This window comes from Canis lupus, chromosome 30 (assembly GCF_003254725.2).
Source record: "Canis lupus dingo isolate Sandy chromosome 30, ASM325472v2, whole genome shotgun sequence".
NCBI lineage: Eukaryota > Metazoa > Chordata > Mammalia > Carnivora > Canidae > Canis > Canis lupus.
The window spans coordinates 35,716,332-35,737,610 of record NC_064272.1 but is presented as its reverse complement, the minus strand read 5'-3'; the positions used below and the strand labels follow the sequence as shown (position 1 = coordinate 35,737,610).

The window sequence follows — 21,279 nt, the reverse complement described above, 5'->3', positions numbered from 1 at the left end:
TATTTTTTAAACCTCATAGACTTTCAGTGGATGATTGTAACATAATTTATTTTACCTATTTCCAATTACTAGTTATTTAGGTTGTTTTCTAACTTTTTTATATTGACGAAAATTTTTGTAGTTAAGTTTTTGCATGTTTATTTTTTATCTTCTGTACTTCTTAATTAAAAGCTTGACCAGAAAGACAGAAGAAAGTTACTGTAAAATTATAAAGATATTGTCCAGGCTATCGAAAAAGTATTATAGTTTAAAAAGGAATGAATGGAAAAATATTTTAAGGTTACATTCCATTTTTCAAAAGCAGGAAGTTTCAAAAATAGTACAAAGGAAAAAATAGTTTATAAAGTCCTGTGTACCTACTTTTCACTTAGTTTCCCTAAGTGACATCTTATATAGTGATAGTACATCATCAAACCCAGGAAATTTACATTGTCACATTAATATTAACTAGACTGCAGTTTTCACCATTTTTAGAAGTCTGCAAGTGTTTCTGTGTATAGATTTTTGCAGCTGTACCCCATGTATACATTTGTGTAACATAAATGCCACAGTCAAGATGCAAAACTCTTTGATCATCACAAAAGAATTCATTCATTCTACCTATTTGTATTTATCCCTCTCATCCCCTGTCCCTATCCTATCCTGTAGCAACCACTATGTTCTTCATTTTTTTAGTTTTGTTATTTTGATAATGTCATATAAATAGAATCATGTAGGATGGAACTGTTCGGAAGAAAATATTTTCCTCTTCTTATGTTCAGTAGCTGGGAGCCTGTGGCTTAAACTTACGAAAGCTTAACAGGAGTAAAAACACATAATTTTTATTAATATTTTATGTGCATGAGTATTCACAGAAAAGAAGTGAAACTGAAAGAAGTGGTGTCACACTTGGGGCTTATATACCCTTTTTGATAAAGGAAAGAGGGTTTGTTTGGGCTTTAAGGGATGGTAAAATATGGGGAAGTGACTAGGGAATATATGGGGAAACTAATGGAAGATCAGGGTTATTTTAGAAAGGTTTATTTAAGCAAACTCATCTCAGTTCGTACTCTGTTATCTCAGGTGATAAAATATGTTCTCCTTTTCCTAATGTGGGGGAGAGGTGGGCACTTTCACAAAGGGAAATTTATGCCCTGCTTTTAGCGGTTTATGGAGAAGGGAGAGAACTGACTCTTCCTATATCTGTTGATTCTTAGTTCTCGTATGTGAAAGTAGCATAATTTGGGGTGACATGTCCTAATCTCCTTCCTAACTTTGAGATTAGTTCTTTTCACTAAACATGGTACTTAATTCATTAGGTTATTAAATATATCAGAAAAAAATATATCAGTAGTTCATTTCCTTTTATTTCTGAGTAATGTATTTTTAGTTGGGTTGTCTTATTATTGAATTGCTAAGAGTTACTTATATATTCTAGATCTGGGTCCCTTAGCAGATATATGACTTGAAAATATTTTACTTTAGTCTGGGAATTGTCTTTTCACTTTTCTTTTCCTTTTTTTTTTTAGAATTAATTAAATAATCTATATCGATCTATAGATATCTATATATAGATATCTATATCCCTGTGAGGAGCCTGATGTGGGACTCAATTCCAGGACCCCGAGATCACGCCCTGAGCCAAAGACAGATGCTCAACCACTAAGCCACTCAGGCATCCCTCTTTTCACTTTTCTTTTTTTTTTTTTTTAAAGATTTTATTTATTTATTTATGAGAGACAGAGAGAGAGGGGCAGAGACACAGGCAGAGGGAGAAGCAGGCTCCATGCAGGGAGCCCGATGTGGGACTTGATCCCGGGATTCTAGGATCACACCCTGGGCTGAAGGCGGTGCTAAACCGCTGAGCCACCAGGGCTGCCCTCTTTTCACTTTTCTTATGGTGGTGTTTGAAGTGTGAAGTTTTTAATTTTGAAGAAGTCTAACTTACCTATTTTTCATTTTTGTTATACTTTTATATTTAAGAAATCATTACCCAAGCCTATGTCACAATGGCTTATTCCCTGTGTTTTCTTCTTTTAAGAGTTTTATGGTTTTAGCTTTTAAGTTTTTATCTATGATTGATTTTGAGTTGATTTTGTATGTGCTGAGAGATTCAACTTCCTTCTTTTGCATGTGGATATCCAGTCACCTCCACATCATTTATTTTTATTTTTATTTTTTTTTTAATTTTTATTTATTTATGATAGTCACAGAGAGAGAGAGGCGCAGAGACACAGGCAGAGGGAGAAGCAGGCTCCATGCACCGGGAGCCCGATGTGGGATTCGATCCCGGGCCTCCAGGATCGCGCCCTGGGCCAAAGGCAGGCGCCACACCACTGCGCCACCCAGGGATCCCACCTCCACATCATTTATTGAAAATACTGTTTTTTCCCTGTTGAATTGTCTTGATACCTTTATCAGAACTAAATTGACCAGAAGTGTCAATTGAAGAAGTGTTTATTTCTGGATTCTCAACTTTATTCTATTGACATATGTCTTTCTTTACGCTGGTACCGTATTGTCTTTGTAGCAGGTTTACAAATCAGAAGCTGTGATTCTTTCAACTTTGTTCTTTTAACATTGTTTTGGCTATTCTGGGTTCTTTGCATTTCCATATGCATTTTAGAATTATCTTGTTATTTTTTGCAAAAAATGAAGCTATTGTTTTGCTAGAGTTTGTGTTGAATCTATAAATTTGGGGAATACTGTCATGGAATAGCTTTCATTCTTCTAACAATATTTTTTTTGTATAAATCTTATACTTCTTTTGTTAAATTTATTCATAAATATTTTTCATGCTATTATGATTTTTTTTGCTTTCATAATCAGTTCTTTGCTATTATATAGGGAAATAATTGAATTTTTAAACTTTATATTTAATTCACTAGTTCTAATAATTTTTAATAGATTCCTTAAAATTTTCTATCTGTAAGATCATGTCATGCGTGAATAAATATAAATTCACTTTTTTCTTTCCGATTTGGATATCCGTTTTTTTTAACTTTTTTTTCTTATTGCCCTGGCTAGAAGTTTCGGTACAAGGTTGAATAAGAGTGGCTAGAGCTCACATCCTTGTCTTATTCCTGCTATTAATGGGAAATCTTCCAGTTTTTTTTTTTTTATCATTAAGCATGGTTTTGTGATATTAACCATAGGTTTGTTTTTTTATAGATAACCTTTTCCTAATTCTTGAGCCTTTGTATGTGATATCTTTTCTAAGTACCAGAATCTTGTAGGATCTGTCTAGAAACTCTTCTGTTGGGTCTTGAGTCTACTTGACCTACTTTGTTATGATTTTTCATCTTGTTTTGTTTTACTTTATAAGAAATCATCTCTCCTACTTCATCTCTAAATCTGTTACTAGTGAAAAATCTTGAAGTCATCCTTAATTTCCATTTCTTAATTTCTCATGCATTCTCCATTCAGTCCATCAGCAAGTTTCATTGGTAGTATTGTAAAATGATACCCAGAATCTCACTATTTCTTACTCCTTCCACTGCTGTTGCCCTGGTATGGATTACTGTAATAGCCTCCTAAAATAATCTCCCCCCCCCCTTTTGTCCTTGAGCCCTCAGTTTTCCAGATTGTTATTTTAATACAGTGTGAAAATGGTTTGAGATTATTTTCATAATAAAAAGCTGAGTCATGTCAGTGTTTTGCTGAAAGTCTTCTTTGTCATTCTTTCTCATTCCCATAAAAGCTAAAAATTCTTACATTCCTTGGAGGGTATATGTAACATGGCTTCCTCTTCCCTCTCTGACTTGGTCTACCGTTTTTTCCTGTTCACTCCAGCCTTGCTGGTTTATTTAATATATCTCAGACTCATCAACAAAATTCCTGCGTCCTGAACTCTTCTGAGTAGAATGTTCTTCTTCCAGATAACTAACTGTTTGATTTGTTTTTTATTTTCTTTACATCACTGTTTAAATGGAGGCCTCTCATGAGGCCTCTCCTGACTTCCCTATTAAAGAGACTAGCATCATGGCATTATTTTTCTTCTATGTTTAAAATTTCTCCTTATCACCTATTATCTTACATACAATGTATTTCTTATGTGTTTATTGTTTGTTTTCTTCCATTTGAATTTAAGTAATGTGAAGATGCTAGAAAAACATTGGCACTAGTTGATGTTCAGTATTTTAAATGAATGAATATATCCTACTGCATTTTCATTGGTGTTACATTTTTAATTTTTAGGAGCTTTTTGTGACTGGTTTCTCAGTTTTTAAATTTTCATAGCATCTTATTCTATGGATGTAATATTTTCTATTTTCTGTAAAAATATTACTGATAGCTTTAAAAAATCTTTTTTTACTTAAAGTTGTTTATGTCATGATTGTTTTGGTCTCTGTTTCATGCTAGAGCCTTTCCTCAGATGTCTGCTGAACCTTGGTCAACTGTTCATATTCACTATTCAAATACTGAAAGGCTAACTGGAACCTGATTAATTGGGTGTATTGTCAATGTCTAGGATATATCAGTATCCTTGGGTCTTTCCTTTTGGGATGCTCATATTCCACACAAAGTTTATTCTACTTTTCTTCCTAGAGGATATAGTCCCAGCTGCCAGCATTTTAGAACCAATGGAGTAAGAGAACTGACAGATAGAGGAGGGATGGTCAGCTGGCTGCATGGAGTTCTAACTGTGTTTAACTGACTTTAAACTAATGCTCTTGTTCATAACCCATCTTTGCCACCATTTTCACGGATACTTGGTACCACCAATTTTGGAGTTTTGTAAATACGGATGCTTCTCAGTCTTCCCCACAGCCAATTTGCTTTCTATATTCATCTGCTTTCCATATTTCAAAACTGTTACTATTATCTCTTAGTATATTTTGCTTGTGCTTATTACTTCAAAAAATTAGTTTATTAACATTTTTGCAGGTTTCTGAAGGAATCCAAATATGTGGCCAATTTGCTATCTTTACCTGGAAAGCCCCCTATTAACTCTTCATATTGTGATCACTGATAATTTTATCTGTTTTGTTCACTCCTCTATCTCCAGTGGCTAGAATAGTGCTCAACCTATAGAAGATGCTTAGTAAGTTGGTGAATATGTGTGTAGTAAGTGAGTGTGTGAATAAGACCTCTGAGGAAGAAATTAAATAGTCCATAGAATGGGACAGTCTATTAGGATTGTAAATTCTTTCAGGAGTATTTGGAAGTTCTAAAATCTAACAAAGACGAAAACCATCACATTATGTATAATGCATAATATTATATACTGATTGTAAATAGTTTAACAGATTTAAAGATACTAGCTGTATTATGTGCTCATCTGTGTGCACATTGTATTTGAATGTGCCAGAATCCATAGAAATTCTTTGTTCTGAACAAGGAAAAGGTTAGTCTAGATTGATTGGTAATCTCTGATAAAAATCATTTTCTGCTTTTTTCCTAAATTTTGACTTTAAAGTTTTAAATTTTACTTATTTAAGCAATTTGGAGAATGTTAGATATGTCTCAATTAACTAAAGCAAATTATACTGTATTTAAATTTTACAGAGATACATTTGATATTGGATGGAATGGAAGAACTGGGATTCGTCAGAGCAGACTTTCAAGTGGCACCTCCTTGCTTGATAAAGACGGGATATTTGCTAATTCAGCTAGTAGCAAACTGTTGGAGAGAGCCCATGGAATTCTTATGTTAGTATTGATCAAAAATATGGATTGCTATTTAAGACTGGTTTAAGATTTCTGGCTGAGAAAGAAGAGGGGTGATGGTGAATCATTATTTTCATGAGTGAAATTTTGAATGAAATAAGTGAATCAAAAGTAGTATTCAGAGCTGTGGATCTCATGGATTAAGAAGCAGGTGGTTTGTTTGTTGGTTTTCATCTCACCAGGAGAATCATGGTTGGATGTTGGAGATTATTATTACTCTTTGACAGACCCTACATCCAAATAGAGAAAAAACTGTTAGCTCGTTTTAGATTCCCAGTCTTGAACCTCAGTTTAATTAAAATTGAAGGATTTTATTTTATTTTATTTTATTTTTTTAAAAATTTTTATTTATTTATGATAGTCACACACAGAGAGAGAGAGAGAGAGAGAGAGAGAGGCAGAGACACAGGCAGAGGGAAAAGCAGGCTCCATGCACTGGGAGCCCGACGTGGGATTCGATCCTGGGTCTCCAGGATCGCGCCCTGGGCCAAAGGCAGGCACTAAACCACTGCGCCACCCAGGGATCCCAAAATTGAAGGATTTTAATTTTGTCAGTCCTAACAAATTGGGCGGTAAAGTCCCCTGGGACTGTATATAGTGATATATAAACTTTATCCAGCCTGCCATTCCTCATTTCCTGATTATAGGATTGGTGTGAAGGCATAGATGGAACTATGCATGGTGGACTAGTAAAAAGTTCTTAGCTCCCTGTATCCACATATTTCAGACACTATTTCAAAGCATATGTTTGGGTCACTAGCTAAATGTAAGACTGAATTGGATTTTTTAATTCCTGTTTAAGTCTGTGCTTAACAGTGCTAATAGGTTCAATATACATAAGTCTTAGTATACTTCAGAATTGCAAATTAACGCATCTAACCCTCATAACAACTTTAAGAGGTTGGTGCTATTATCATCCTCATTTTACATTATTTTACATTCTACATTATTTTATATTATCATATTAATGAAACCAAGACTTAGAGAAGTTAAAAAATCCTACCCTAGTAGGATTTAGATTTAGGTAGAGTTTAGATTCAAGCTCAGTCAGATCTTTCTGACCCCCCAGCTTATGTTCATAAACTTTGGACATTATTCCTTTTCTTTCTTTATCCATTAAAAAAAAAGTTTGATATAAATATAAGGAAGAAAAAAAAGAGCACAAGACAATTTTTAATTTCCAAAAGGGGAAAGTCATAAAGTTTTTAAGAAATACAAAATTTCTATAGGTATAAGAAAGTGGAATCCTTTTAATGTCCAAAAGAAAATGAAATTTTAGGTTTGAATGTATATAGCATTGCATTACGGATTACCAGGCTTAAATCTGTTTATACCAATATTAAAGAGCAAACATCTCTTTTTTTGTTCTCTTTTCCTTGCTTATTTTTCATTCCCAAAGGTGCCTGCTTACTTGAATCAGTCAGTGTTTTCATATAGAAGACCTATATCTTGGAAATGGTTATATAATCTGTGTTTTAGTAGAGCTTTTAAAATCATTCACTTGTACAGTAGTTTTTTCTAATATTTTCTCATTTTTCAAATGTAATATGTCTCTATAGGAGAAACAAAAATTTCAAGTCCAAGCCTGGCCTTCCAAAGGTGAGTATTCTAAAAACTTTTTCTATTGGTGCCCTTTACCATAATTATTTTTTCTTTATTACTCATGCAAACAGTCTATATAAATAAGATTAATTTTGCGTAATCAGTTAAATCCATTTTAGAAATAAACTGGATGTTAAGCAGGTTTAATGGTTCTGGTAAATATTTGTGATATATCTCATATTCTAGTTTTTGAAAAGCTTCTGAATTATAAATGTTAATTTTAATTGAGTAATTGTATCTTTACATAAGATCTTTTCATTTATCCTTAAGCCAGATTATGGTCAAATTTTGATTTTTACTTGAATTTAAATAATTTCTATTTAGTGCTTATCTAACTTATTATCATTAGCACTAGTTAGCCAAGTTTTTCTGTAAAGGTCCAGATAGGCTTGCAGGCCTCTAGTCTCTGTTAACTACTTAGCTGTGCTATTGTAGCATAAATGCTGCTATAGATGATATGTAATTGAATAAGTATGACTATATTTCAGTAAAAATTGTATTTTTAGATGCTGAAATTTCAATTTCATATTATTTTTCACATGTCATTGAACACTATTTTAATCTTTTCAACTGTATAAACCATATGAAAACAGTGGATAGGATTTGGCCCATGCTCTAATTTGCCTGCTCTGATCTATGTAGTTTATATATACTAAGATGGCATTCCAAAAATATTTATTGAATTTACTAAAAGAAGAAAAATATTACTGTTCCTTTCTCTTATACCCTTCCAAAGAAGGAATCCTATCATTTGTAACCTTCTTGATGAATTCCAGAATTTAAAAAACTGAGAAAGAGCTGTTTATTCTCATAATTCTCTGGTTCACAAAACAAAACAAAACAAAATACGAGGTTATTATTTCTGCTACCTAAGAAAATGTAATGCACAGCATATGTGGTTTCTGGTAGTGGTAAATATTGTTTTAAACCACAAAGCACAAAGAAAATTTATGTTAAGTGGTTTGTAATTATATTATTATCATGAAAGATTTTTATGTAGAGAAAAGGGATACCACTTTCATTATCAAACATCTTATCTTTTCATTTCTATTTTCTTTTTTCCTTCATTGTCTCTTTAGTCTTAGAGGTTTGGGTTTTTGTTTCAAGTTTTTATTTAAATTTTGGTTAGCTAACGTGTAGTGTAATATTGATTTCAGGAGTAGAAATTAGTGATTCATCACTTACACAGAACACCCAAGCTCATCACAAGTGCCCTCCTTAATACCCATAATCCATTCAGCCCATACCATACCCATCTCCCTCCATCAACCCTCAACTTATTCTCTGTAGTTAATAGTCTCTTATGGTTTCCCTCTCCTCCCTCTTTTTTCTTCTTCCCCTTTATTTATCTGTTTTATTTCTTAAATTACACATATTAATGAAATCCTGTGGTATTTGTCTTATTTTGCCTAGTGTAATACACTCTAGCTCTATCCATGTTGTTGCAAATGGCAAGATATTGTTCTCTTTTATGGCCGAGTAATATCATTGTGTGTGTGTGTGTGTGTGTGTGTATGCACACACGTATCACATCTTTTTGAGTCATTCATCACTGGGTCTAGCTATTTGCAACATTGTTTTCTAGTCTCTTCAAATGAATAACTTCTCTATAAACTTCATATGGTTTAAAAATACTCATATTGGCCTGAAGTAAAAAATTCCATTCAATTATCAGTCACAGGAATCCCATCTATTTCTCTGTTTATTTCTTTTTATTGATTTATAGTTAATACACAGTGTTGTATTAGTTTCAGGTGAACAACATGTTGATTTATTGATTTTATACATTACTCAGTGCCCACCACCTGTCACCAACTACTTCATTACAGTATTATTGACTGTATTCCCTTTGCTGTACTTTTCATCTGTGTAACTTTTTAATTTTATAACTGGAAGTTTGTATTTCTTAATCCCCTTCATCTGTTTCACCCCTCCCCTCTGGCAGCTATCACTCTTTTTCTGTATGAGTCCGTTTGTTCATTCATTTGCTTTGTTTTGTTTTCTGTATTCCACATTTAAGCAAAATCATATGGTATTTGTCTTTGTCTTACTTTGCTTAGCATAATACCCTTTAAATCTATCCATGTCACAAATGGTAAGATCTCATTCTTTTTATGGCTAAGTATTAGTTCCATTGTGTATATGTTTGTGTTTGAATGTATACACCCCACATCTTCCATTAAACTGTTGATTGACACTGGAATTGCTCCCATTATCTTGGCTATTGTAAATAATGTTGCAGTAAACATAGGGGTACATATATCTCTCTGAATTAGTGTTTTTGTTTTCTTTGGCTAAATAACCAGTAGTAGAATTATTGGATTGTAATGGTATTTATTTTTAATTTTTTGAGGAACCTCCATACTGTTTTTCATGGTGGCTGTACCAATTTAGATTCCCTCCAAAAGTGCATGATGGTTCCTTTTTCTTCATATCCTCACCAACACTTGTTATTTCTTGTCTTTCTGATGCTAGCCATTCTGATAGGTATAAGGTAGTATTTCATCATGCTTTTGATTTGTATTTTCCTGATGATGAGTGTTGTTGAGCATCTTTTCATATGTCTGTTGAACATCTGTATGTCTTCTTTGGAAAATATCTCTGGTTCTCTACCAATTTTTTAATTGGATCTTTTTTATTAATCCCTTATTGGATATGTCATTTGCAAATATCTTCTCCCATTTACTTTGTTGCCTTTTCATTTTGTTGAAGGTTTCCTTTGCTGTGCAAAAGCTTTTTATTTTGATGTAGTCCCAATAGTTTATTTTTGCTTTTGTTTCCCTTGCCTAGAAAAATGTTGCTAAGGCTGATGTTCAGAGGGACTACTGCTTATGTTTTTTCTTCTAGGATTTTTATGGTTTCAGGTCTTACATTTAAGTCTTTAATCCAGTTTGAGTTTATTTTTGAGTATGGTGTGAGAAAGTGGTCCAGTTTTATTCTTTTACATGTAGCTGTTCAGCTTTCCCATACCATTTATTGAAGAGATGGTCTTTTCCCCATTTTATATTCTTGTCTCCTTTGTCACAGATTGACCATGTAGGTGTGAGTTTATTTCTGGACTCTCTATTCTGTTCCATTGACTTGTGTCTATTTTTGTGCCAGCACCATAGTTTTGATTAGTGCAGCTTGGGTAGTGTATCTTGAAATCTGGGATTATGATAACTCCGATTTTGTTCTTCATTTTTCAAGATTGCTTTGGCTATTTGTGGTCTTTCGTGGTCCCATACAAATTTTAAGATTATTTGTTCTACTTCTGTGAAAAATACTATTGATATTTTGATAGGGATTGCATTGAATCTGTAGATTGCTTTGGGTAGTATGGGCATTTTAACAGTATTAATTCTTCCAATTCATGAGCATGGAATATATTTACATTCATTTGTGTCATTTTCAGTTTCTTTCATCAGTGTATTTTAGTTTTCAGAGAATGGGTCTTTCACCTTGGTTAAGTTTATTCGAAAGTATTTTATTCTGTTTGGTGTAAATGGACTTGTTCTCTAAATTTCTCTTTTTTCTATTCGTATAGAAACAACTGATTTCTGTGTATTAATTTTGTATTCTATTGCTACTGAATTCATTTATTAGTTCTAGTAGTTTTTTATTAGAGTCTTTAGAGTTTTCTGTGTATAATATTATGTTATCTGCAAATAGTATCAGTTTAACTTCCTCTTTACCAATGTAGATGCCTCTTATATTTTGTTGTCTGATTGCTGGGGCTAGGACTTTCAGTACTACGTTGAATAAAAGTGACAAGAGGACGCAGTGGACATCCTTGTCTTGTTCTTGATTATATGGGGTATTTTGTTAGTTGTAGTTGCAAATATTTTTCCATGTCAGCAAATACAGGTTACAGTATATTTATGAACTGTATAGTATTTAGTTGTGTGGCTAAATCATACTTAGAAAATAATTCCATATAAACATATCTCTCTTATTTTTCACTATTTTTTGAAGTATGTTGTCAGAAATAACTTTCAGATCTTCTTTGATAATCTCTTTAAGTAAATACCTATAAGAGAATTGTTTATAAGGAAAGTTATACTGATTTGCATTTTTGAGAACAGTACATAAATATTTGTTTCTTTGCAGTCTCGTGAAGACTGTTTTTTTTTTTAAAGACTGGGTTTTGTTAGTCCTTTGTTTGCCAATTTGATATGCAGAAAATCTCTTTATGTTTTAAATATTTTTTTATTTTAGAGAGAAAGAGAAAATAAGTTGGGGGAGAGGCAGGGAGAGGGATATGCAGACTCTCCACGGAGCAGGAAGCCCCAGTGGCAGGCATTGATCCCATGACCCTGAGATAAGGACCTGAGCTGAAGGCAGATGTTTAACTGACTGAGCCACCCAGGTGCCCCAGAAAACCTCTTCAAAAGAAATGTACTTTTCTTTGATCATAAGTCAGGTTGAAGGATTGTCATTTACTATTTGTCATTTATACTTTGAGGATTGCCTGTTTCAGATTTTTTGTTCATTTGTAATTGTGGAATGAGTTTTAGTTCTTATGTACAGATAATAAATCTTTGTCATTGCTGGAAAATTTTTATTTAGTTGCATTTGTATTGTACTTGTCACTTGAAGGTTTATATTTTTAAGTGTTTATATTGTCAAAATTAATATTTCTTTAGACTTTTAAATTTGTCATGTTTTTAATTCAGTTCTGTTCTTCTCATACAATAAAAATTTTAGTACTTTTTGAATAATAGCATATGGTTGTACATATGTATAGATGTATTTTTTCCATGGACAAACTCACTGCCGCAAATATGGTATGGTTTGAAAAATTGTAATTGGTGGGGTGCCCGGGTGGCTCAGTTGGTTAAGCATCTGCCTTCGCTCAGGTCATGACTCCAGAGTCCTAGGATCCAGCCCTCATCAGTTTCCCTGCTCAACAGGGAGCCTGCTTCTCCCTCTCCCTCTGCCTGCCCCTCTCCCTGCTTGTATGCTGTCTTTCTCTCTGTCAAATATACGAATAAAATATTTTTTAAAAATTGGGATTGGCTATAAAAGCTCTCAAATACTTTATTTAAATATCCTACTTTGTATTCTTTAGTTGATTTATGTATAACTCCTGTCTTATTAAGATTAGTAATTAGTATATCAGGATCATGGTTGATAGGGTTGATCTTTTGGTTTTTGTGTATATTTCTGGCCTAACTTCTATAGCCCTAAGATTGAATTTAACTTATTTTCTCTCTGAGTCAGGATTCAGTTACAGATAACAATAATAACTGGATATTTTTAAGTAGAAAAAGACTTAATTCAAAGAGGTACTTACAAAATCATTAGAAGTCTTAGAGTTTCAGAATATTAAAACAGCAGTTTAGAACTGACCCCGGCTGTTAATCAGCTAGGAAGCAGGAAAGTGCCATTCTACTGCTGCTTGTATGCACATACTACCTGTGGTGTGATCCAGTAATCAGGAAGAAGCTGCTATGACAACTGGCTCCAGGGCTTAGGGTGCATTTACAGAGTTGCAGTGACAACACAGATTCCCTATGTTCTGCCTCTCAACTCATAAAGGTAGTACTGGACACTGGGGATCACAGAAAGCTAAGGCACTTTGGTGTACATGCTGGTCAGAAGAAACAGAACTAGTAGTCAGAGTCTCTACTCCAGTATACCTTCCCAGTTTCACATGTGGGAACCTAAATGATAAACTTAAATCACATCCAGACCCAGATGCAAGGCAGTTAGAGAAGTGCAGTTTTCTTTTTAGCTGGAAAGCTTCTGCAGAAAAGAAGGAGGATGAGATGGATGTTGAATATCCAATCTCTCATATTCACCACAGTCATTATACATAGGTAGTAATGAAAACTGGTCTACAATTTTGTTTATCCTGTTCTTCGATTAATTTATATGAAGAATTTTATTTTTCTCACTTCTTTTCAGCACTTACTAGAGGTAAATTCTTTAAAGCACCTGACAAGACTGACGCTACAGGATCGCATTACCAAGTCTCTTCTTCATTTGCACAAGAAGAAAAAACCTCCCAGCATCAGTGCCCAATTTCAGGTTATTTCTTATTTTACCTTTTTATAAATTTTTTTTTTTTTTTTTTTAGAAAAAAGGAACCTGTTTCATTCAGATTAGCATTGAAAGGTCAAAATGATCTGCAAGATACCAGAATGGAAGGATGATTCATATTACTTAAAAGCCATATTATAATGGTCATTTTGGAGAGGAGTAAAGGGGTGGAAAAAGTCAACTGCCTTTTCTTTTTCATCCTTGTATCTGTGGTAGTGGATATCCCAAAAAGTAATTCATTGTTTTCAGTGTGAGGAGACAGGCAGCAGAAAATTGATGCTATAAACAAAACCAACATTTAAACCCTACTGCCCAGATATAGTCACTGATAATATGTATGGTTTTTTTCTATATATATTATGTATTTTAAACTTCATTCTGCTGCCATCTGTATTTAACTAAATGGGATTGTAGGTTTTTTCTGGTTTTATTTTAGTTTTATACATAGAAATCCATTTCCTTTTATTCTGACTGGGCATATGGCAATAAATACAATCGTAATACATTAAATAACAATTACATAACTGTCCAGCTGACTTTTTATCTCTGAACATATATCTGTGTCTTAAGTTTTCTACAATACCTGCATATTGGTTTTGTAGTCAGAGGAAAAGATGTCTAAAAAGGATTATTTTTTTCAAAGATAGTTTGTATATAGCAGCAGGAAGCAGATTGGTGGTTTTCTGGGACTGTGAGCAGGAGCAGTTATTTCTTTTTCTTTCTTTTTTTTTTTGGAGCATTTATTACTTGCATATATATAGGCAGGAGGGAAATTTCTGGGGTGATGGAAAATTCCTACATCTCACTTGCAGTGGTGTTTGCACAATTATATAAACTTACTAAAAATCAATGATGTGTACACTATATTGGGTACATTTTTACATTATTTAAATTGTATTTCAATAAAATGTTTTAAAAAATTTTTAATAGTGACTATTAAGAGAATGAAAGGGCAAGTTGCAAGGTATTAAGATATATTAACAATACATCTGGAAAAGGACCTTGTATATGGAGTATATGAAAAACCAAAAAAAGAAAGAAAGAAAGAAAGAAAGAAAGAAAGAAAGAAAGAAAGAAAGAAAGAAAGAAGAAAGAAAGAAAGAAAGAAAGAAAGAAAGAAAGAAAGAAAGAAAGAAAAAAGAAAAACCACAAATCAGTTTTTAAAAAGACAGATACCCTAATTAAATGGGCATAAGTCTTGAACAGCCAAATTTTGTCTGATATCTAAAGATGTAATCCAGGAGGCTGCTGAGCCTATTAGATACCTGCCCAACATTATTAATCATCAGAGAAATGCAGATTAAGTATACTCTTGCCTGCCTGGCTGAAATGAAAAAGACTGATTATAGAAAGTATTTACAGAGATATGGAGCAACCAGAACTTTTATATACTGCTATTGAAATATAAACTGATTCAGGTATTTGGAAAATAGTTAAAAGATACGTAGAAAAATGTCCATAGCAACTTTATTTATAATAGCCCAACCTGGAACAAATAAATGTCCATCTTAAATGGATTGTTTAATTATGATATCGTCATATAATGGGTCATTACTATAGCACTGAAAATGTACAAAATATTATATGCAACAAATACAAACTAGTACATAGTGTATCTTTGGTTTTTATATGAAGTCATAGAGCAGGCAAAACTAACTTATCATTTTAGAAGTCAGGGTAATAGTTACCCTTGATTCAGATGTGCAGGTAGGTAACTTATGTACAGTGATCTTGCTAAAATTCAACGGGATGGGGTAAAGAGGGCTTTCTGAGGTTCTGGTACTATATTGTTTATTGAGTTGGACTTTGGTTACAAGAGTATGCTCCCTTTGTGAAAATTCATCAGATATACTTATGATTTAAGCATCTTATACTACAATATATACATTTATGACAAAAAAAGAGCACTTAAATAAAAAAAGTTGTATGTTGCTAATAATATGTATCACCATAATAATAGGAATCTATATGGTTGTAAGGCTTCTGAGTTTTACTTGAAGTTATAAAATATTAACTCTGAGTGGACTGTGACAGGTTTATATATCGTAATCCCTAGAGCAGCCACTAAAAAATGCTACGAAGGAATTTAACAGAGAAGCCAACAGATAATTAGAACACTAAAAAACAAAATATGTTATCTGACCTTAAAATGGTTTTAAACCAGAAATCAGTAAATGAAAGAACGATCCCCAGGTATTTGGGGGGGAAAATCTAAATGATATATGAGTCAAAGAGGAAAGAAAGATTTTAAAAATATTGTGAGTGAAAGTAAAATATCAAAGTTTGTGCAGTGTAGCCAAAGCAGTGCTCCAAGGTTCATTGATAACACTAAATGCTTTTAATGAAAGGGAAAAGGTCTCAATAACGTAAGTTTCTATTTTAGGAAACTAGCAAAAGAAAAACATACTAATCTCAAAGCAAGCAGATAGAATGAAATGATAAGGATGAAAACAAATCAGTGAAATTGAAAACAAAAATAATAGGAAAAAATAAAACCAAAAAGCTAGTTCTTTGAAAAGATAAAAAAAAAAATATATAAAAAACCTCTAGCTAGACTAATCAGGAGAAAAAGAAGTAAAGTATAAACTATCAGTATCAGGAATGAAAGTATTCACTAATATGAACACTGAAATTGGAGGGAAATACCAGCTGGTGGATACCCTACTGGATGATTTTCAAAGTTGCTCTAAGAACACATGAGTTTGAATAAATTGTTTCATGAAAAGTGACGAAATGTGAAAAATTTGTTCTAGACTTAGGTTATTTTGTATTATATCTGCAATATTTACTGTTGTCAAACTATCAGTTTTAAGATTAACATCCTTCTCCTTAATTATCCTTAATTTAATCAGTATGCGGATACCCACAATTTGCTTTTCAGAAAGAAAGCTTTTTCTGTGTATAATACCACTTGTTTCAGCATAATTTGCCAACATTGTTGTTTGTATTTATAAATCATTTCCTGCCAGTTTGGAATGGGAGAAAATGCTAATTATATTGTTTTGTATTGCAGGCCTCATTAAGCAAGCTGATGGAGACACTTGGTCAAGCAGAACCCTATTTTGTAAAATGCATTCGCTCTAATGCCGAAAAGGTAAGAATGTCCTGTAAATTGAGAGCTTCTAGCTCAGTTTGCTTCAAATCAGGCTTTACATTTTTTTAAAAAGCGGAGGGGAAGAGATTATAGCAAATAATCTCTTAAAGGAAAACATTATTCTATATTTTCTGAAGATACTCTTCTAACTTCTATACTTACCTGCCTGTTTGATATGTATATGGGCTTGATTTAGTGTTTCCTAGAATCTGAGAAACAAATATGTTAATGAAATTCCATCATAAAAAAGAGTTTTATGTAGCTTTTGTTACCTTGAGATTTAATCTTGTTTACATATAAGCTATCATTCTTAGAATTTTATTAGCATTTTTTTATGCTTAGAGCTTTTTGCCTCTGTTAAATAAGTAATGTGGACATTCTTGATTCCTTCCTGTTTTCTATGGCAGGTCTCCTAATTAGAGCTTTGCAAAATATATCTAATAAGTCTAAATATCTATCATGTTTATATTCATTATAGGAAAAAATAGTTCCCACCCTGAACCTCTAAAATGTATAGTTCTGTAATACTGTAAATGCATAGTATGAATTATGTTCAGCTTTCTTAATTTTTAGGAAGCAGTCTTCAACTCTATAGTTTACAAGCTTTGTGAACTTACCCTTTCTGTTGCTTTTGTGTTTTCATCTTTGTAGGAATATACTATAATTATAGGACCAGCCTAATAGTGTTTTGATAGTGTAGATGGGTCAGTACTTACAGAGTACTTAGAATGTCCCTGGCCCATACTAATTGTTTAGTAAATGTTAACTATTCTTTAGTAACAAAAAAAGAAACCTTTTATTTACAGTTAGATGGAAGTTTGAGTCCCTACTGTTAATTGCGACTTTGTTATACAGAGAGTTCAATTAATGAAGTATTTCAAGGCATAGAATAAGTACTAAATAAACATTGACTTATTATTTAACATAAGTTGCTTGTTTGATTTCTTTTCCTTGGTAGCTGGTACGTCCCATCTCTGCAGGAAAATGTTCAGGATTGCCTTAGGGAGTCATTGAAAATAGTATTTAGAGAATAGGGAGAAATACCAAAAGCTCCAAATATATTTTTTGAATATCTAAAAACAATGTCTTTTGAATATCTAACAACATGCCTACTGAGATACCTACAAGTCACATGATGTTGTGACTGGTGATGAGTGATTTCCTTTAGCTTCTTCCTTATCAATGCCTAGGCAGTGAGGAGATCAGTTCTTGGGGATTTTAGGAATTTTTTTGCTTTTCAGTGTGTCCTACCAGTATCATCAGTAAAAAGTGTTTAGGGAAATAAGCTACTCTTTTGTGTGTGTTTTTTTTTTAAAGATGTTTTTTATTTGAGAGCGGGGGAGGTGTGGGGTAAGAGGCAGAGGAAAAGGGAGAGAGAATCTCAAGCAAACTCCCACTGAGTGAGGAGCCTGATGTAGGGCTCGACTCGGGGCTCGATCTCATGACTCTACGATCATGACCTTAGCCAAAACCAAGAGTTGGATGCTTACCTGAGCTACCCAGGTGCCCCAGGAAATAAGCTACTCCTAACCTCGTACTAGTTACTGAAAGAAGAATTTGTCAGCTCTTAGTTAACTAAGGCCACTTGTAGAGGGGGGTAGGTGGTTTCTGAGTGAGATTATAGGGAAAATCTTAAATATAAACAAAAATAGTTACTCTTGACTGTATACGAGTAGGTTATAGATTTTTATAGTGGCTAGATTATGTGGCCTCCTCCTGTGGGCAACTACATTTCTCTTTAGCTTTGAAGGTCCTCTCCCTCTCTGCAACTAGAAAAGCCTGGAAGCTTGGTTTCTCCTTTTTCCCGAGGGTCAGGCAGTTAGAACTTTTTTGAAGCTGCCAGATGGGGAGGTAAGGTTTTCCCATCCCTCTGCTATGTCTTAACCAGACGACCTCCAGTCAATTTTTAGATATTCAGAAGTTAACCATACTTATAAGAGAAACATTAATTGGGAGATCTCTTAGTCCAGGTTAATCATTTTTTCCATTTGCTTTGTTACAGCTGCCATTAAGATTCAATGATGCCTTGGTACTTCGACAGCTTCGGTACACTGGGATGCTAGAGACAGTTCGAATTCGCCAATCTGGCTACAGCTGCAAATACTCTTTCCAGGTTATGCTTTTTTTTTTTTTTTCCAGGTTATGCTTTTATGGTGATATTTAAGTGTATATACACTTAAGTAAATTATTCCTGTGGCTTGCTTATTTTTTATTTGGGATTCACCTATTTATTTCTCTTACTCATTTCCATTCCATCTTTTGTATACAGAATTGAAAAAGGGTAGAGAATACTCACTTCTATTGAATGGCAGCAGTCTTACTAAATTTGTGTTATGATAGACTCTAGTTCCTGGCTATTCTCATTTGATCTGAATGTTTGCTAGTACTAAGTTTACTCATAATACAGTAGTTCTTCCTACTGATTATTCCAGTAATTGAAATAATTTAATAAAACTATCTAGTTCACAAGATTCCATTCCCTTTTCTGTAAAGTTATCCCAGTAAGATTTTCTTTCATAGTAAGCTGTCAGCAGGCTTACAGTTATTCTTATCAGCTATTGCTGCTATAGGTATAGAAAATATATTGAAACTTTTTAGCAGCTGACCAAGTTCTTTGCTGTTTCTGGGAGGGAAAGCTTCATTCTCAGTTATACCATGTAATAGCTGATACCTTTGCATACTTTTCTGCTAAAAATTTCAATTCTTATTAAATAACTTTTTCTTTTCTCTTTAATACAGCTTTCTCAAAGGGATAATTAGTTTCTGCCTTTTTCTTCTTCCATTCCCCTTTGATAACAAATTATCTTCTCTCTACTCCCTACCCCCATTTTACCAATTAATTATTTTGTAATTTTTTCAATTAAATAATTTCTTGGTTTAAGTCTGTTTCAAGGTGAGGGCAGGATCGATAAAAGGATAATTAGCTAGTTTAGCACCTTGTTGACATATAATATTCTTGTGATTTTACAATATTTTTCTTTTCATTTTTCAGGATTTTGTGAGCCACTTCCACGTACTTCTTCCCCGAAATATTATTCCATCCAAATTTAACATTCAGGATTTCTTCAGGAAAATAAGTCTTAATTCAGATAATTATCAAGTTGGAAAATCCATGGTAAATATAATATATATGGTCCTTGTCAAATTTGAGTGCATTTTTATATTTAAATAATAATAGCAATCTTTGCCCATGAGAACATTCATGAAAAAGATAGTGTACCAGATACCATAAAGAAATTGACTAGGCCAGGATTTTTACTTAATATAGTCCGTATTAACCAAAGAGTTCTGGCAAATGCTCTAGTTCTACCTTTAGTTTTAATTGCCTGAAAACAATCTCTCCCCAGGTATTCTACTGTAATCTTCAATTCAGCTTGCTCAAAGTGACCTTATCGAGATTCCCCTATTGTCCTTATTTTATCAACTACTCTTTTTCTCTGTCATCCTTCTTCTAGGTTCTTAGGCTAAAACCTGTAATGAGATTTGGCCTACCCTTCATTTTAGTCCTTTTACAAAGTTCTGTTTCTTTTTTTCCTTGCAAATGATTCTCACATCTCTCCCTTTTTTCATTCCTACTGCTTGCATTTTACTGTTTTAAGCTCTCACTTATATTTCTCTTGTAGTAACAGATCCCTTATCTGATTTCAGCCTATTTATCATTCCATTTAACTCACTCTATCCATAGTATGAAAATCATCATCTTAATATACCTCTTTCTTTTATGTTGACTTCCTGCCTAATAATAGTCCTGTGATAACCTCCTCATTAAATTCAAACATCTTTCTCTTCTTCAAGAACCTCCATATTGTGACTTCACACCATTTAATGTCTTCTTTATGAAGATTAATTGTTCTGTTGGCCCCTGTATACGCTGCCATATCCATGTTCTTTTTTTTCTTTTTAAATGATTTTATTTATTTACTCATGAGAGATACACAGAGAGAGAGAGAGAGGCAGAGACACAGGCAGAGGGAGAAGCAGGCTCCATGCAGGGAGCCTGACGTGGGACTTGATCCCGGGTCTCCAGGATTAGGCCCTGGGCTGAAGGCGGCACTAAACTGCTGAGCCACCTGGGCTGCCCTCCATGGTCATTTATTATTATTTCCAACTCCTTGTTTTGCTCAGGTAGAGGCCTCTGTCTTTTGCCTTATAGTTTACTGTTTTCCTTTTTGTGTATCTAATCTCTATTCTTTTTTTAAAAAAATAGTTTAAAATTTTTGACAGATGTGGGCGGTGATGGATTTATTAATTAGTTTGTGGTAATTACTTCACAGTGAATACATATACCAAAATATCACATTGTACAACTTAAATATATATAGTTGTTTATATCTACCTGCTCTTAAGGGTAAAGTGCAAATCCTATTTCCAGAGGGTTTGTGTCATAAGTTGTATTTGTTTTCCCCTATATCCCTAGTGGAATGAAAGAGTATATAAACGATGGATTAATAGCCTTCAGTAGCAAGAAACCTTTGATGCATACTGGGTTTCAAAAAGACTTACTGGTTTATTCATATCATCATCAAACTTCAGGATCTATGGTTCTCAACCCTTTTCCCCCCACGCTAACATCCTTGAAAATATGAAAAATGACATGTTACCAGTGGCAATTGGCTCATGATGGTGGGTCAGTGTCCTAAGGGAGTAATATATCACAATATCTAAGACTGGGAATTTTATATTCATGTTCATTTTTCCATTTCCCATTCTGTATTCTAATGTCTCCTTTTTTTTAATAATAAATTTATTTTTTATTGGTGTTCAATTTGCCAACATACAGAATAACACCCAGTGCTCATCCCGTCAAGTGCTCCCCCCCCCCCCCAATTTGAGAATGACTTCTTTGGATAAATGGATAGAAATATTTATCATTACTGCTTTTCATGTGTACCATTGTATTTGTTCTTCTC

At 33.4% G+C, this 21,279-nt stretch overlaps 1 protein-coding gene across 13 annotated transcripts in view; it reads left to right on the top strand.

Moving 5' to 3' along the window:
• MYO9A (myosin IXA) overlaps positions 1 to 21,279 on the top strand; it is a 263,941-nt gene that overhangs the window by 153,128 nt on the left and 89,534 nt on the right. For all 13 annotated transcript variants that reach the window (XM_025472276.3, XM_025472279.3, XM_025472280.3 and 10 more), the window contains 6 exons: positions 5,488 to 5,631; positions 7,209 to 7,248; positions 13,141 to 13,263; positions 16,289 to 16,369; positions 18,372 to 18,482; positions 19,362 to 19,484. In XM_025472276.3, the coding sequence (XP_025328061.3) occupies positions 5,488 to 5,631; positions 7,209 to 7,248; positions 13,141 to 13,263; positions 16,289 to 16,369; positions 18,372 to 18,482; positions 19,362 to 19,484 (622 nt within the window). The remainder of the gene's footprint in view (positions 1 to 5,487; positions 5,632 to 7,208; positions 7,249 to 13,140; positions 13,264 to 16,288; positions 16,370 to 18,371; positions 18,483 to 19,361; positions 19,485 to 21,279) is intronic.